General features: G+C 41.9%; 2 protein-coding genes across 2 annotated transcripts; both read right to left on the reverse strand.

Moving 5' to 3' along the window:
- Positions 1-700: 700 nt before the first annotated feature.
- LOC311234592 (nucleoside diphosphate kinase homolog 5-like) lies at positions 701-1,315 on the reverse strand (the record flags this gene model as incomplete). The annotated part of the gene is made up of 1 exon (XM_084321839.1): positions 701-1,315. The coding sequence occupies one exon, from the start codon at positions 1,313-1,315 to the stop codon at positions 701-703; it is 615 nt and encodes a 204-aa protein (XP_084177965.1).
- A 2,760-nt stretch (positions 1,316-4,075) lies between these two features.
- Positions 4,076-4,617, reverse strand: LOC311233944 (nucleoside diphosphate kinase homolog 5-like; the record flags this gene model as incomplete). Its single annotated transcript, XM_084321003.1, is given in 2 exon segments — positions 4,076-4,222; positions 4,225-4,617. Coding segments are annotated over 2 exon segments (540 nt in total).
- Between the last annotated feature and the right edge of the window lie 14,759 nt (positions 4,618-19,376).

The raw sequence follows: 19,376 nt of genomic DNA on the forward strand, positions 1-19,376 counted from the left end.
AGAGGGGTAACTCACTTGCTAACCTTGTAATGACTTTTCAGAGATGTTGTCCTACTTCCTGAAAAGATGAAGGACCCCTCCACCCCAAAGGTTTCAAAAGAATTGCCCATTGAAAAATATGAAAATAGTGTCACACCATAATGAAAACAAAATCGTTTTGTTTCTGGAGCATTCAAAATATTATGCCTGGACTTTTAGAAGATCACACTAACAAGTAGACATCTGAATTGTCAATATGTAGTTAAATAAATAACAAATGCATACATTTTCTTGTTTTTATTCAAAATCAAACTTTGTAAAATGTTCGTAGGACAGTCACACCATATAAGCTTTTACTCATTTGGCTGACATTTTTGAATAACTGGAACAATATTCGCAAAAATGCTCTGTGCATTCATATAATACTAAATGTTCTGTGCAATATAACAAAATTTTCTCATATATTTTTTCATTATTTACTTATCTTTGACACTAAGGATTCCGAAAAGGCCATGTCACGTCAACCACCCATGTATGTAAGTACTGAATCAAAATCAAATCAACCAGGGCCAACAGCAGGTAACGGGGAGTTCTCCTGAGACACTGAGGTTTAACAGTACAGTGAGGTGAATGACAGAACCACAAACTCTTCCATCCAAATTGACCTCAAGCAGGAACTCCATGGGCAGTGTTAACCCTTTCACTGCCACATGACAGAAGGTTAACCGTTTACTATCACACAACCGACGGTTGATGGATTGTTTTCGATCAGCCAGTCAGCAAGCCAAGTACAAGGGTTGAGTGGCTTCTGCTTGCAGAGCTCGGTGAGTCCACAGAGCAGTGTTGGGTTGACATAGTTTGCCAGGTATGCTATGGCAGCCTCTCCCATTGAAATCGGCTCAATCACGGAATTTGGGAACATGTATCTGATCTCTCTCTCAGCGGCAGTGGAGGACTTGCTGCCATGCAGTGCATTCTTCAGGTCAGTGGTGCCGCCATACTTTACTCTCAGGCATTCAGGGTGAGTCTCCTTGGCCTTTTCGCTGTTGACGGGTCCTATGAGGGTGTTCCAGTGGTCAATGGCGTTCTCCCGGGCCAGGGTCAGGGCCATGACGGGGCCTGAGATCATGAAGGCGATGAGGCTGGGGTAGAAGTCTTTCCCAGACAGCTCTGCGTAGAAGTCGCCGCACTGTTCTGGGCTTAGCTGCAGTTTACGCTTCTGCAGGATAGTGAAGCCGGATTGTAGCATGATGTCCTCAATCTCGTCCGCGTAGTAGATGGCATCTGGTTTTATCAACGCCAGTGTCCTCTCCACATAAATGCGGGGATATGACATCGTAATCTTAAATCGTTTGGTCAATTTTCTAGTGAATTATTAGGTTTACGAAACTAGCACCGTCAGACCACCACCATGAACATTGTAAAGCAAGTTATCGTCTTTCCTGCGTATATATATATATATATATCACAAATGTTCTAGAATGTTCCACCATGACATCATACAACATTCTAGGACATCAGAACATTTGTGATGTCACAGTATGATGTCATAATAGAACACTCTAGAACATCTGTGATGCTATAGTATGATGTCATAATAGACCATTCTAGAACATTTCTGGTCTGTGGGCAACGTTTGGGGACACAACAGCCTCCTCCCGAATGTCTTGCGTCTGTTCCACTCTGGCTCAACCTGAATGATTGAAATTGATTGAAAATGTTATTAACAGATTGCAGAATGGGTACAATACAGTACGGCTCAATACACACAATTGTTAAGGGGATGCAGACCAGAGAAAGACTTTCGTCTTGTTTGGGCGTTTATTTGATTTTGGGCACCTTTGGGAAAATCTATTTATCAAAAATAAAATTGCATAAAACCTTAAATGATCAATTAAGCTTTATAGTCATTTTGTCAGGAATCATAATATGAACATTGTTGTAAACATCACTTTATGGAATTTAATATATTTAACACTTTTCCTAGAATGTCAGAGAACATTGTCTTTACCATCACGTTACCAAATAACTTTAAGTAAAACATTTGTGCTTTTAAGGCATTTATGTAACATTATACCTTACTTCTGATGTATTAGTGGTTTGAAATATTTTACTTGAATTTAAACATGCTTTAGATCTTTAGATATGCAGCCTTTTAAATATATTGCTAGATCCTGTCAAGAAAGATACAATTACTACAACAGGTCCATGACTCTTGTTTTTCATACATACAATGTTAAGGGAGCGCTTGTAATATAGGAAAACATGTAGGAAAATGTCAGATTTAAACAATTTGTTACAAATTTGTTAAGAAATATGTCATGTGTTGGTAATGACGTACTGTTGTGGTAATGACGAAATGTGATGGGAATGACATTTAGATAGATTTATTGAATTCATTCATGGATACAGTAACACAACATCAGAATCATACAGTTACAGCATTGCAAATTGAGGTCCCTCCTACCGCCATTCCAACGGCCTCTGCCGCCCGTTAACGGCCCTCGTCAAATGGTTTTATTAGGGTGGGTGCGGCTTCTGTTTTGTGCCGCCAGGAGGCGCAAAGTCAAGTTGGAATTATATCCATCCAGCGCACCGAAGACCCGCTACTCTGCCTCATGTTTACAAAATCAGCTGTTTAGCCATTAGCCATTAGCTGCTAAACTAGCGTTAGAGTCGAGGAAAAGCAATTGATGCTTTGGATCTAATGAACGAGGGCATATTGGACTTTGTTACAGAGTTGTACTCAAGTGGATTTCGTGGAGGGGCGTTTATAGGTAAGTGCAAAATAACTATAACTCACCAAGAGCTAACGTTAGCTAGCCGCACACCGGTAGCTAACGTGATAGCTAATACTAATGTTTCATACTGTATACACTTGATAACTCTGGTGATGTGCTGCTCTCACTCTCGCAACTGTGTGTATGTGGGATATGAGGACTGTGTGTAACTAGGAGGGATATGAGGACTGCGTAACTAGGAGTGATATGCATTAGCTATTTATAGTCTGTGTCTATTTTCACGTCATTTTCCATACCCAGTTCTCTTCTCTAATGGCTATTTTCTTTTTATGTTGCAGGTACCTGTAAAACTGGAGACTATTTCCACTCCATCGCCATCAGCTACAGTGGGGTTTTGAGCTACTACTTAAAGGCACTGGGTCCTATGTACAATATATAGTTTTACTGCTATGCCCCTATGCTATAATTGCTATTACTAACTATATTATGCATTAATCACAACAAGTTATTTTCTTAAAGTGTCCTTTGTGTTTAAAGTGACCTATGGTGTGAGCGAGTGCACTGTGTGTTCATGTGTTTTTAAGTTAGACCCACATTAAAGTCAAGATAACTACTATTTGGATGGTATCTGTGTCAATGATTCCATTCAACCAAAGTGAGTATCACTGTATTATACTACAACTCTATACATACATCTGAGTAGTGATTAGCACTATTACTCAGTAGTACTAATTTATATATTTTACACAGAGTTTAATCACCTGTTCATTGTATATCACTATTGCACTTTACTGTTACATTTGCACTCTCAAAATTAGATTAGATTCAAATGTACAGCACACCATATACTGCTACAGTGGAATATACTATTCATAAATCATATACCATAATGTATACCATCTTGTTGCGCGCTCCTGGCCACTGCAGTGTCATGATTAATTGAAAATGGGGGACCCTGATGTAAACAAGACGAAAGTATTTCTCTGGTCTGCATCCCCTTAACAATTGTGTGTATTGAGCTGTACTGTATTGTACCCACTGTAATGAAACACAACATAGCAAGACGTAGCAGACTTTTTTTTATTACATTGGATCTCACAACTAGGCTACAGATGTAAACTCCTAGTTTTTATCTTTGGCAGCCTAGGGCATGTGCACAAGTTGGTTGTGAGGGGCCTTCAAATAGCCGGTCTCCCCAAAAGGAAGGCCAAGCAGTTAGCCAGGTACTGCTCAGTATCAGCTATTATAGGAAGCTGCTCAATTAAAAAATTAATAAATAAACGAAATCCAAGATGGCAGCATCCACATTGTCTGTGCTGAATGTTTGTTAGTGTTTGGTATTTCTTTGTTGGTTTTTAGTTGAGTGGCTTCTGCTTGCAGAGCTCGGTGAGTCCACAGAGCAGAGTTGGGTTGACATAGTTTCCCAGGTATGCTTTGGCAGCCTCTCCCATTGGAATCGGCTCAATCACGGAATTTGGGAACATGTATCTGATCTCTCTCTCTCGGCGGCAGTGAAGGACTTGCTGCCATGCAGTGCATTCCGCAGGTCAGTGGTGCCATACTTTACTCTCAGGCATTCAGGGTGAGTCTCCTTGGCCTTTTTGTTGTTGACGGGTCCTATGAGGGCGTTCCAGTGGGCAATGGCGTTCTCCCGGGCCAGGGTCAGGGCCACGACAGGGCCTGAGATCATGAAGGCGATGAGGCTGGGGTAGAAGGCTTTCCCATACAGCTCTGCGTAGAAGTCGCCACACTGTTCTGGGCTTAGCTGCAGCTTACGCCTCTGCAGGATAGTGAAGCCGGATTGTAGCATGATGTCCTCTATCTCGTCCGTGTAGTAGATGGCATCTGGTTTGATCAACGCCAGTGTCCTCTCCACACAAATGCGGGGATATGACATCGTAATCTTAAGTCATTTGGTACATTTTCTAGTGAATTATGCCTCACCATCGATCAGCAAACTTCGGTCCCCACAGTAGTGTGTTCACGCCAGCTTTAAAGGGGAACTATTTTACTATTTCTTTCACTATTTGGGCACTTTTACACAATTCCTGTGAGTCTATGGAACACCTCTGTAATATATATATTTTTTTTATTCATTGTTTTGTATTTCTAATCAAGTCCTCAAAAACAGCATTTTTCTACCTCAAGATCTCGAGCCGTTTTGAGCTAGAGGCTGTGTGGGCTCCAGGTCCAGCTCCAGGTCTCTCCATATCTCAACATTAACATGCAGCGGTGTCTCTCTGACATCACAAATCGCGCACATTTTCAAATGACTCAGTTCAGTGAGGGTGAATATTGTGAGAGGAGAATTGGAAGAATGCGCCAATATGAGAATTTTGAGACATAGATCATATTAATATAAGTTCACATAGCTAGGAAACAATGCTAAACACTCAAAAAGGCCATTTATAAGATAGTTCCCCTTTAACAGGATTCACAAATGTTAGCTAGCGGTAGTGAACAATTATCCAGTTGAGATGCGATCCAAGGGCATAGCGGTCTAAGACATGAATAATCATTTAATTCAAGATTACCAACGTTATATTCCAAACAAACTAACGTTAATCTTAGGTTTACAAAACTAGCACTGTCAGACCACCACCATGAACAACATTGTAAATCAAGTTATCCTTTTATTGAATGCTTGCGTATAACAAAGATACATGAAATGACACCATTTGATTAGATGGTGGACCGCCCATCATCCTCTTGGACCGTCTTCACTCCTCCATAGGACTCTCCGACTCTGCACTACAGTGGTTCACCTCCTACCTCACAGACAGAACTGAGCGTGTCTCCTTGGGGGGTGCAAATTCCCGGACAGAGCCTGTCACCTGCGGCGTCCCCCAAGGTTCCGTCCTCAGCCCCACCCTCTTCACTCTATATATGCTCCCCCTTGATCGTGTCATCAGCCGGCATGGGATATCCTTCCACTGCTACGCTGATGACACCCAACTCTACCTCAGGACTGCCCTACTTCCCTCTGCCCCCCTACCGTCACCACCATCATCACCTTCATCCACACTGACCACCTACATTGAGGAGTTAAAGGCGTGGATGATGTTGTGACTTTTAGATAGTAATATAATTTGAACAGCTTGAAATATATCATTTATTATTGTAGCAAAAGGTGTAATCGAATTGGCATAATGTTTTATAATAGCCTAAATGGAGATTCACGTTAAATTGTTTATCATATTGTTTAGAATTAGATTGCATTATAGGCTATATTCTGTAACGCACCATTTTTGCCCCCAGTGGGAAGTCCTAGGCCACACGCTTCAACACTAATTAGGGACGCGTGCCACCTGTAAAAGGGTGTGTTTGATCCTTCGGGAGAAGTGACAGTTTTGTTTGTTAGAATACAAAGCTATGCCTCGCTGCTGCTCTGCCTAGAGACTGTAAAGGGAAAAACAAATTAAATTAAATGGAATTGAGAACTACATTTCTGCCTCCTGGTCGTCAATGAAACATGAAGAACAAAAACTGTAAAATATGAATAATCATGTGTTTAAATAAGAAGAGGATCTTGAACAGTTTATTGTGCAAACAAAGTGGTGCCGAAACCAGGGAGAATTTAAGTATATTCTACACGGACGGACTAATTGGATAAAGAAGAAGAATGACTGAACTAACAAGATTGAAGGCTATCCGAGGAGCAATAAGGACGTCTGTAACCAAGTTGCTGAACAAGATAGACGAGCCGATAGGAGCAGAGGCCCCATGTCTGCCCGACTTGGAGGAAAGCAAAGACTTTCAAGGAGACGACTCTAAATGAACATGATCGGGACATTGCGGCAGCGACGGAGGAGAAGGACCTGGTTGAAGAAGTGACCACGGCTCTGGACTATATGGACAGAATAATCAAAAGGAAAACTGGGATCAACAGGTTGGTGCGCGACTCGCTCATAAAGACAGAAGAGGAGCGACAGAGAAGAGTGAGCGAAGGGAGCTCACACTCATCAAGTAGATCGGATCATATCAGACTGCCGAAATTGATAATTGGAAAATTCAGTGGTGATATAAGCCGATGGCAAGACTTTTGGAATCAATTTAAAGTGTCGATTCACAATAACACCACCCTGAGTTCAGCTGACAAGTTCAGCTATTTGAAGTCATTATTGACAGACACGGCCGCAAACGTAGTTCCTATGAATTGCAATGTTGATGGAAAGATTTGGCCGTAAATATTTGATAATAAACGCACACATGAACAAGCTCCTTAATCTAACCCCTGTAAAGAGTGCCACGAACATTAACGCACTAAGGAGATTGTATGATGACTGTGAAATACAAGTGAGGAGTTTAGACGCACAGGGCGTTGTATCGGACTCTTATACAACGGCATGCAAATTTCTCGATTCTGATTGGCTGAAACAGTCATTTTACACGTCTTTATTGGCAACAATCCACGCTGCTGGCCCAGGACCCGCCCACAACCGACCCACATCACATCACTCCGCCGGATCACAAGAAGGTGGCCAATAATCTTTACAAATGGATATGTTGATGCGACTAAACGACTAAATATCAAGCGATTCTGTCACAGCGAATGTCTTAGTCGTTTAAACAATGTTGGATGATGTAATTGATGGGTCTTGAATCATTCTGTAACAAAAGAAAAATCGCGGATTGATTGATGGATTAATTTGCGATTTTTTTTTCAATTTCTTTTTCCTTTCGACTGTCAGCGCTCGCTCTAGTCTCCACCCACCGCCACACACCCCCCCCACACACATACACACACACACGCACACACACACACGCACGCACACGCACGCACACACACACTCTGCCTGCAACGCGGGGGATAGTCAGAGAGCTGGGTGCTGCGCTGTTCTAAGTGAGCATGGCCTATTGAGTTGATTGATTGATTGATTGCTAATTTTATTACTGTACGCTTGGTTTCCAACTGGTTAAGTTTAGGCCCTCTACAGTAGGTTTAAAAAAATAAATAAAAGAATAGGGCGAAGAAAACGTTTTTTTCCTATAGGGCAAAGAAGACTTTTTAATTTGTTTTACCTACTTTATATAGAAGCATCTAAGAATGAAGTTCTATGGAAAGTAGGTCTGCATTCCCTTAACAATTGTGTGTATTGAGCCGTACTGTATTGTACCCATTCTGCATCTGGTAATAAAATGTTCAATCAATCATTCCAATAATACACAGTTGGATGTGTTAGTTGGTTGGATGCACTTCAAGCTGCTTCCACATGAGGCAACTTCTCTCAATCATTCCAATAATACACAGTTGGATGTGTTAGTTTGGTTGGATGCACTTCAAGCTGCTTCCACATGGAGGCAACTTGTCTTTTTTGTAGTTGTGGGAACTACTTTTTCTGGCGGATGGTTTTTTCAATAAATCTTCGATTAATGTGTGTTTATTGTATAGAAATAAGGTTGGATGAATCTAGCAGTTGTATAAAAGCTTTACATCACTTGCAGTCGTGATTTGTGACCAATAAACCATGCCTAGGGGGGTCTAACGACCACCCCTAGGCATGGTTTATTGGTCACAAACCACTCCTGCGCGTGATGTAATGCTTAAATATGGTAGTCTACTGTGCCCGATTCTCATGAAAATGATTCCCGAAGAGATAACCCTGGAGTTTACGCGTGTCCAGGCTACATGGTCTGTATTGAAAGTCAAAGACTTAATGACATTCCTGCAAAGGGAACTGGAGAGTCGGGAAAGGACAATGAACTTGACACAGAGAAAGGAGACTCCACCTCTACCCAAAGACAGTGTCTGGGAAAGGAGGAGTCGGCGGCCCCAGAGCGCGGGCGCAGCATCAACATCTACATTTTACGCAGCTAATAATGAAGATGGAAAAGCATGTGTATTCTGTAACAAAAGCAATCACAGATCAAAGGACTGTTCAGAATTCACTGCTGAGATCAGGAAAGAAAAATTAAAGGGACAGGGCAGATGCTACAGATGTCTAGGTGCCAGGCACACTTCTAGTAAATGCAAAGTGCAGGGAATGTACTGCGAGGAGTGTAATAGTGTATGGCATCATAGAACAGTGTGTACCAGACAGAAGGGCACACAGAGTAATGTTAGGGAAACCCCCTCAGATGCTGTAGTGTCAATTGTCCCAACATCAGAAAGAGCCACAGTTCTGCTGCAGACAGCGACTGTATGGATTGAAACACCCACACGCAGCCAGATAGTGAGGTGTGTAATGGATGGGGGTAGCCAACGCAGTTTTATAAGAGAAGATATCTCAAAGGCTCTAAATCTACCAGTAGTAGGGGAGGAGGTATTGAACCTGCACACATTTGGCTCGCTAGTACCCAAACGAATAACCTGTAGGAAGGTTAGAGTGTATCTGAGAAATATTCGAACCAACCAAGCAGTGAAACTAGAACTGCTGGAGATGCCACTCGTGAGCACGTCATCAAACCTGACAACAGCCAGTGAGAAACTGAGAGGAACGCTGCACAAAAGAGGAATGCAACTTGCTGATACCACAGTGAGGGGAATGGATTCAGAAAAGCTTGGAATTCTGATCGGAGGTGATCACTACTGGAAAATCGTCACTGGACGAATGGAGAGACTGGATGACGCACTAGTTGCGCTCGAAAGCAAGTTTGGATGGTTAGTGCAAGGAACTGTCGCAACGGCGATGCTGTGTGTCACAGAGACGCCAGACGTGGACGTGCTGCTCGTGAGCCTGGGAGAGGAGCAAGCGCTTTCGAAACAGTTGCGCAGCTTCTGGGAAACTGAGTCCCTCGGAATTGACATGTCAAAAGAAGGCCGCGCTGAGAGCACAGCCCGCGCTACTGAAATTCGAGGAGTCAATAAAATACACGAACGGGAGATATGAGGTTCGGTTGCCATGGAGAGAGGAACAGGTGATCATCGCTGATAACTACGCCACAGCTGAGAGTAGATTTGCTCACCTGGTAAGAAAATTCCATAGCAACCCCGTACTGTACCATAAATATAATGACGTCATCCAAGAGTATCTAGCCGAGGGAATAGTAGAAATAGTAGAACAGGTGCAGTCTAAACAATCAGAGAACCCTATTTACTATTTACCCCATCATGCTGTAATTAAAGATCAAAGAGAAACTACAAAATTAAGAGTAGTATTTGATGCGTCTTCACATGGAAGAGATTGTCGGTCTCTTAACGAGTGTCTCCAAACCGGCCCCAATTTAAATCCAGACCTGTTAGGCATTCTAGTCAGATTTAGACAGTATAAAGTGGCCCTCATGTCAGACATTACGAAGGCCTTCCTTCAGATCTCTCTAAACGAACAGGACAGAGATGCATTGAGATTTCTCTGGACCACCGGAGAAACATTGTCAATGGACCAAATCAGCATTCTGAGAATGACGCAAGTTCCATTCGGAGTGTCCTCCAGTCCATTTCTATTAGCAGCCACAATTCGTCATCATCTAAAGAAATACGAGAATAAATATCCAGAGGTCGCAAAAACCCTAGATGAGTGTCTCTACGTAGATGACTATATCTGCGGTGCGCACACAGTAGAGGCGGCTTTAAAAATCACTCAAACAGCCAAGGAGATCATGTCTGAAGCTGGAATGGATTTGTGCAAGTGGAAAACGAATTCAAATGAGCTGCAAAGAGAATGGACACAACAAGGGAAAAATGAACAGGTGGAAGTCAAAAGCCAAACGCCAATGAAAGTGTTAGGGCTGACATGGAGAACTGAAACAGACGACTTTGTTTGAAATTAAGGATTTGATTGAACATTTAAAAGACAAAAAAAACACGAAGAGAGGAGTTCTCCAATCCACAGCACGAATCTTTGACCCAATAGGTTTTTTATCCCCATTTAGCATTAGGGTAAAATGCCTGTTCCAGATGCACAACTCCCAGATGACCTTTCCGACAAATGGAACCAGTGGTGCGCTGAAATTCCTGATTTAGGCTCTATAGCCATAAGCAGAAGTTACACTTCAGAACTGCAGAATAGTGATGACACGCTTTTAGATAAAGAGGTCCACATATTCTGTGATGCGAGTGAAAAGGCTTATTGTGCAGTAGCCTATTTGCGCACGACAGATATAGATGGAAAATGCGCCACTAGTCTAATAACGGCCAAAACTAAAGTAGCTCCATTAAAGAAAATCACCCTACCTCGACTGGAACTGATGGGAGCTTTGATGGGGTCTAGACTAGGAAAGTTTTTATGTGAACATTTTTAAATGCCTGAAATCAAGACACAATATTGGACAGACTCAATGATCGCTCTCCATTGGATCAAAGGCACGGCTAAACAATGGAAGCCGTTCGTTCAGAACCGAGTGATCGAAATTCAGAACCTGACCCTCCCAGAGAACTGGGGGCACTGCCATGGAGCAGAGAACCCGGCCGATCGCGGCACACGGGGCTCCAGCGTAAAGACACTAAAAGATGACTCTCTGTGGTGGCACGGGCCACAGTGGTTAAGAGAGCCAACCGGAAAAAGTACGTCAAAAGATGATATTGATGAAGGAGTGAATTTGGAGGAGTGTGTGGTGCAAAGCCAGATAGTGAAAGAGGAGAAAACAAGTATATGTTTGGGCCCGCTATTTGACCTGGGAAAACACAGCAAACTCAACCGAGTCCTGCGCGTCACGGCGTGGATGCTGCGTTTTACAAACAATACACAGAAGAAAAAAAAGAGAACTGGTCCGCTGTGCGCAGAGGAAATCAGAGAGGCGGAGAAATACTGGACAAAACTCTCCCAAACAGAAAGCTTCCCAAAAGAACAAACAGACTTGTTAAATGGAAGAGAATTGCATAGAGGCTCAAAATTAATGAGCCTAAAACCGTTCATGGATAATGAAGGGCTTCTGCGCGTCGGAGGACGGCTTCAGGAAACCAACTGGGATTACGCACAAAAACACCCTCTCATACTTTCCGGGACTAACCCCTTCTCCCTGCTGGCCATAAAGAGAGCGCACAATGATGTATTCCACTCTGGTTTACAAGACACCTTGACACAGGTGAGAGAACAGTTTTGGATAATAAGAGGACAGCAGTTGGTGAAGAAAATGATAAAACAGTGTCTCGTCTGTCGAAAAAGTAAATTAAAAGCAGGCCAACAATGTACTGCGCCCTTGCCCAAAGATAGGGTGACAAAGGCCCAGCCGTTCGAAGTAACAGGTGTAGATTTCGCAGGGCCATTATATGAAAAGCCCCAGAATAAAAAGGCATATGTAGCTTTATTTACTTGCGCAGTGACAAGAGCTGTGCATTTAGAAATGGTATCAGACCTCAGCACAGATTCATTTCTTTTGGCCTTTAGACGATTCGTAGCCAGACGAGGAATCTGTACCACGATATATTCCGACAACGCAAAAACATTCAAGCGTGCAGACAAAGATCTGAGAGCTATGTATAATTTAATAAAAGATAAGAAGAAACAGGATAACTTTGCAGGGAAAATGATCACCTGGAAATACATAGTAGAACGGGCAGCTTGGTGGGGTGGGATGTGGGAACGCATGGTGAGGTCAGTGAAGGTGTGCTTGAGAAAAGTGTTAGGAAAAAGTTTTTAACATTTGAAGAGCTTCAAACGTTGCTTACTGAAGTGGAGGCTGTTGTCAACTCAAGACCCCTCACCTTCACACACGCAGAGTGCGGAGAGCCTGCTCCGCTAACCCCAGCCCACTTCTTGTTGGGACAGAGACTCACGACCCTACCTCCACTGCCCACTCCCCCCAATTACCCCGCTAATGCTGATGCAGCTAAGCTCAACAAACGGTTACAATACCGTCAGAGACTGATCAATGGATACTGGATTCGCTGGAAGAAGGATTATTTAATGGAGCTGAGATCAGCACACACAGCATCTATGACCAAGCCCAGCACATTCAAGGTGGGCGACCTGGCTTTGCTGCACGAAGACAAGCAGCCAAAGCATATGTGGAAAATGGGTCGCATTGAACAGGTGTTCATAGGACGGGACGGAAAGGTTCGTTCATGTTCGTTAAAACTCCCCAAGAATCTGGTCCTGAAGAGACTGGTACAGCTGCTGTACCCTTTGGAACTAGGAGAATGATGACGCTTGGGAGCTCATCGGGGGGGGAGTTTGTTGTGACTTTTAGATAGTAATATAATTTGAACAGCTTGAAATATATCATTTATTATTGTAGCAAAAGGTGTAATCGAATTGGCATAAATATGTTTTATAATAGCCTAAATGGAGATTCACGTTAAATTGTTTATCATATTGTTTAGAATTAGATTGCATTAGGCTATATTCTGTAACGCACCATTTTTGCCCCCAGTGGGAAGTCAGCTGCACGCAGGCCTAGGCCACACGCTTCAACGCTAATTAGGGACGCGTGCCACCTGTAAAAGGGTGTGTTTGATCCTTCGGGAGAAGTGACAGTTTTGTTTGTTAGAATACAAGCTATGCCTCGCTGCTGCTCTGCCTAGAGAACCTGTAAAGGGAAAAACAAATTAAATGAAATGGAATTGAGAACTACATTTCTGCCTCCTGGACGTCAATGAAACATGAAGAACAAAAACTGTGAAATATGAATAATCATATGTGTTTAAATAAGAAGAGGATCGAAAAACTTCCGGTTTAGCGTAATATGTAGCACACGCAATTGGCAACTGCTCCGCTCCCACCAACGTTAATTTCGTTTAAAAACATTATTTGGACAATATCAAAAGAGATTAGACCACATCGTATGTATTGATAAGACCTTCTACTAGCTATATCAAAAGACAACATGAGTAAGAATAAAGGAAATCAGGGAAAGAAACAAGATACGGTAACTCCAGGGTCGCAGAAAGATACTCGCTCAAAGAGACACGTTCCAGCCGACGCGGGTAAACTGCCGTTGGCGAAAAGCCCCGACGTGGAGAATGAAGTGGAAAATACACCGGGACCATCGACTACGGTCCCCGACAGAGAGTCAATAGATGCCAACATAACAGAAGTGACAGGTACTAGCTCCGTGAAAGTTAGAGCAGCCGATCTGGATAAGATGATAATAGCAAAAAAATCCACCGTCACCGTCACTGCACCTATATCACCAATTGGAACAAGCAGTACAACCGCACCAGCCGATTTCAACACACTGTCTATCCTGATGAAAGAACAGATTACACAGATGGAGGCGCTCAAAGCAAACGTCGAAGATAAATTCGATCGCATCGATGCTAAATTGGAGGAAGTCATGAAAGCGGTCGCTGCACAATCCGAGCGAATCACGTCAGTGGAGAATTCGGTGACAGATATTATACTGTCAGTCAAAGTGATCGAAAACAACATCGACAAGGCCTTGACAGAGATGTCAAATGAGATAGAAATTGTGAAAGAAGCATGCCGGAGGGAAATACAAGAGGTTAAAAATGAATCGATGGAGAGGCAACTCGAATCCCAACGCTACCACAGGCGAAATAACATCCGCATTGTAGGGCTTGAAGAAGCAGTAAACTGCGAAGACGCCAACTTTCCAACAGTGCTATCAACGATTTTGGGTATCAACCCTCCAAACAAAGTGCCGAAAGTGGACCAAGTTTACAGAATCGGTCCTCGGGAGCAAAGAAACAAAGGGCCAAGAGTCATCATTGTTACTCTGCGGAAGACATCACTAAGAGATGACATCATCAAAGTTGCTCGCACCCAACGGGGGAATCTGAAATATGGTGATAATTCAATATATATCTACGAAGATCTAAGCAAAGACGCCATCGCTCGACGTCTACCATACAAGGAGGTGATGCAAAAATTGTTCACAGCTGGTCACAAGCCAAGGCTAGCATACCCGGCGCTGTTATCGATCGATTACGCACACCTAAAGAAGCTGAGGATAATTTGAATCGACATGGAGTGGATACCACAAGGCAGGACGGCAATGCCTGAAAAACAGATAAGCCTCTTTCTCAGTGTATATCAGAATTTAGAATGACTTTATTGTGTTCATCAAGGTAACAGATGATATGCAGGCCGTCTATACCAATGCGATCTGTGTACAATACGTTCCGTAATACAATATAATTTCAGACTCTGGTCTCCGGGGAGACAAATATATATCATTGCAAAAAGATCAATCTGGAATATTCTGGGTTTATCGCTCGAATGCCCTGGGTCTCTTAGATCATTCTGGAACATAACAACAGTCTATTGGCACTAGTATATTCCACATCCTTTTAGAATATAATGCACCATGACAACGAAGGCCTACAACTCTAGCATTAAACTTCCGGTGTGTATATACATAGCAGATAATCAATTGAATGAAGTTCAATCAGTCCTTAATAATACTTTAAAAATCAACCACATCTAAACGCATGAACACTACAAGGTTATTCTAACAATTTAAGTAATCACTCCACTGTTGAAGTGACTGGCTCATTGAAGCTCTAAAAGGCTCTGCTTTTCTATTTTATTTTCTATTTTATCTAATCAGTTAATTCGGTTCTAGTGGCTTCTCCACGTTGATTATTATTCTATCTCTCATTCCTTATCTATATCTTTCTTTTCTTTTTTCTTTTTTCTTTTTTCTCTCATTATTCTATTTTTTATCTTTATCTTTTAACTTACATTGTTCTTTTCCATTGTTCTTCACATTAAGGTGTCAATATTTCTCTACAATCTTTTCTTTTTTCCTGACTTTCCTACATGTTAGTAGAGGGTTCAAATGAATATGTCGATGAAAGTTTATTCTCTTTTTTATTTTTTGTCATTTATCACAATATTTCTTTACAGTAAGGGAAGGTGCAAGACCAAAAGCGACATTCTATTGCATTAGAATGAAAATGTTAGATCCTATGGCAATTAGCATAGGAAGATTAGGATTACAATGCTCAGTTTGGGCAATCCGGTGGACTAAGGGGGAGAGTCATTCACGAAGGATGTGTTTTTGGAAAACAGGCCTGTACGACTCTCTGGGCGAGGGGAAAATAGGGGATTTTTATTTGTATATATGTTTTTAAGCTCGGCTCTCAACGGGACCTCATTAATTGGATGTACATCTATTGTAGCTTCACACTCCAGAAGCATTACCAAAAACTACACAATAACATGCATAGATTATGGCTAGTTTGAATATAATGGTATGGAACACCGGTGGGATAAACAAACACAAACGCAAAAGCGTGCTCACACTGATGAAAAAAGAACATGTGGACGTGGCTCTTTTAAGCGAAACGCACATTTTAGAGGCAGACATAAATACGTTAGCGGATAACATATACCATAATATTAGTCACTCTTCTTTTGGTACGAGAACTAGAGGTGTAGCCATAGTCGTCAGACGTAAATTAAATATCGAATTGAAAGGGGTATGGTCGGATGCTGAGGGGCGTATAACTATAGCTAGGATTGTACATAATAACAGGAAAATTGCGTTGGCAGCGGTATATGCCCCAAATTTGTACGAAGTGGGTTTCTTCACTTCACTAACCGGAGAAATGTTAAACCATCCCGAGTACTCATATATAATAGGTGCGGATTTTAATGCCATTTGGAATCCAAGGATGGACAAATCTTACCTTGCCTTTTCCAGCGAACAAAAAAATTCATCTAAAGCATTAAAAGATTGGTCAAAGTCTACAGGGGTAATTGATTTATGGCGTTCACTTAATCCCATGACCCGTAAGTACTCCTGTCGTTCGACGAGACACAACACATTATCCAGAATTGATTACGTCTTTGCATCCCCGAGAATATTTGATAAATATGAAGTGGAAATGATACCCAATCAGATCACTGTTACTTAATCCTGAAAGCAACATTTGGTACACTATCTTCCCGGGCCCCAAGATGGCGTTTTAATACTATGCTGCTTAACAACAAGGAATTCATTACACAAATTAAAGAAGCACTCACAGTATTCCTACGGGATAATGCAAACGCGGAGCAAGACCCCAGAATATTATGGATGTCGGTAAAGGGTATGATCAAGGATTTCACGGATAGATTCTCCTCCATATTGCGCAAAAATCAATGCACAAAACTGTCTGAAATGGAAACGCTTTACTCAACGCTTTTTAATTCTTTAAAATACAACAACTCTACTAGACTAGAAAACCAAGTTAACATTCTAAAGACAGAGATCAAAGCAATATACAGACAAAAATCGGAAATGCAAATACGCAGCACAAGACAACAGCAGTATTTCCAAGGTTCTAAACCTAGTCACCTATTAGCCATGCGATTAAGAATTAATGCAAAATTTGCAGACATAACTGCCATTAGAAAACAACAAGTTCTTGTAACAGACCCCAAAATAATAAATGATACATTCAAAGAATTCTACTCCGACTTGTATAATTCAGAAACGACCTTCGATCAAAACAAATTAGACACATATCTTAATCAAATTACTCTCCCTAAACTTTCGGAGGACGACGCTAAACAGTTAGAAGCACCGATCACATTAGAAGAACTCAAGAAGGCCATATCCGGAATGAAAAACGGTAAGGCTCCGGGAAAGGACGGTATCCCATCAGAAATGTACCTTTCCTGCTGGGACATATTTGGACCCTTATTACTAAATATGATCTTATACTCAGTCAAGGAGGGGAGCTTCCATAAACACCACAATATCGCACTCATTTCAGTTCTTCTCAAAAAAGACAAAGACCCCACTGAGTGCGGTAGTTACCGACCTTTAAGCCTCCTCGGAACCGATGTCAAACTGTACTCTAAGATATTAGCCATCAGATTGCAAAAGCATATGACGTCTTTAGTTCATCCGGACCAAACAGGCTTCATAAAAGGTCGCCTGATCAATGATAACATAAGGCGAATACTGCACGTACTAGATGCAGACAAAGAGGACAACACACCTAAGGCGATGCTATCCCTGGATGCTATGAAAGCATTTGACAGGTTGGAATGGTCGTTTCTATGGGCAGTATTAGAAAGGATGGGGTTAGGAAAAGGATTCATTGATATGATTAAAGTACTATACAAGGACCCATCGGCCGTGATTACAACAGGCACATTCATCTCCGAAATCTTTCCGGTATCACGCTCAGCCAGACAGGGCTTAGTCCCGGACTATTCGATCTATCATTAGAACCTTTAGCACAATTTATAAGACAATCCCAACACATAGAACCAATAGTAATCAAGGGCACACAACATAAAATTAGTTTATATGCGGACGACGTAATATTGTTCATGCAAAACCCCAACACCACATTGCCGCATCTACTCAAGTTGATAGAGAACTTTGGTGATTTATCGGGATTTAAAATAAATTGGCCGAAGTCGGCTTTTCTTCCTCTTAACATCTGTGCAAAAAAAGACACAACCCTCCCAGGTGCGATACCCATGGTTAAACATTTTAGATGCTTGGGTGTGGAAATATTTCCCACCATAAGACAAACGGTGAAGCACAATTACACAAAAATACAGAACAAAATCAAAGACGACCTGGACAGGTGGGCAAAACTTAAAAACTCAGTACAGGCAAGGGTATCAATAGTTAAGATGGATGTATTACCAAGAATCAATTTCATCAGCTCAATGCTACCGTTACCTCCTCCAGAGGGCTATTGGAAAAGATTACAATCCTCCACATACAAATTTATTTGGAATAACAAACCACCTCGCATAAAAAGATCCACCGCACAGAGAAATAAAGCAGACGGTGGCATGGCAGTTCCAGATTCTTTACAATATTTTAAGGCTTTCACATTAAGACCATTGAAAATATGGTTTGATCCCCAGGCTTTGGTATCATGGAGAGAATTAGAAGAAAACATAGTAGCCCCACAGAGACTGAAAGACATAGCACACACTAAACTTTCAATCAAGCATTGTGAGCGGGAATTTGGCCCCATAATTACCCATGCAATCAGAACATGGCGGGAAACACAAAAGAAATATCCTAAGCCTCAAAAATGGCATAATCACACTCCCATATTCAATAATGCACTCTTAATGGGAAAACGCCCTATAAGATTCCCTATATGGGAAGAGCAAGGCATACACTCATTAGGGGATATTTTTAATAACCAGGGCTTCTGCAGTTATGTCGAAATATGCACAAAGTTTAACCTCACCGAGTCCACATGGCTTTTTTACATACAGTTAAAGCTATGTCTGAGGTCTCACGGTGTTCCATTACTCCAACCAATCGAACACCACAGATACCACAAATCTTTCTATGAAAGAGAAACATTGGGAGGTTTTGTATCAGGTTTTTATTATCAATTACTAACGTCCTCGTATGAAACCCTTCAACTAGACACTGTCTGGAGGAGGGATATACCAGACCTGGAAAATGACTTTGATTGGCAAGGAGCCTGGGCAAATGTCCGACTTACATCAAGGAACCCTGATCACCAACAAATCAATCTGAACTATATTCACAGGACATACTTGACTCCTATAAGGCTGTGCAAAATGGGGCTTAAACAAGATTCCAAATGCTCCCAATGTACAAATGGGGACGAAGGAACATTTATGCACATGTATTGGGACTGCCCACCAGTTAAGGCATTCTGGAAAGATGTGTCCCAACAATTATCAATACTCGTATCTTGGAATATACCTGTACACCCCTCGGTATTACTATTGAATGATGTTTTTGAGTTTGCAGTGAATCCACAGCTAAAGAGATTGGTTTTATCGGGTATCACAGTAGCTAAAAAACTGATCGCATCACGCTGGTTTCAACCGGAAAAAATGTGCCGGAGAGTTTGGTTCCTTACATATCTCG

Source organism: Notolepis coatsorum (genome assembly GCF_963971535.1).
Source record: "Notolepis coatsorum genome assembly, chromosome: 9".
Lineage (NCBI taxonomy): Eukaryota > Metazoa > Chordata > Actinopteri > Aulopiformes > Paralepididae > Notolepis > Notolepis coatsorum.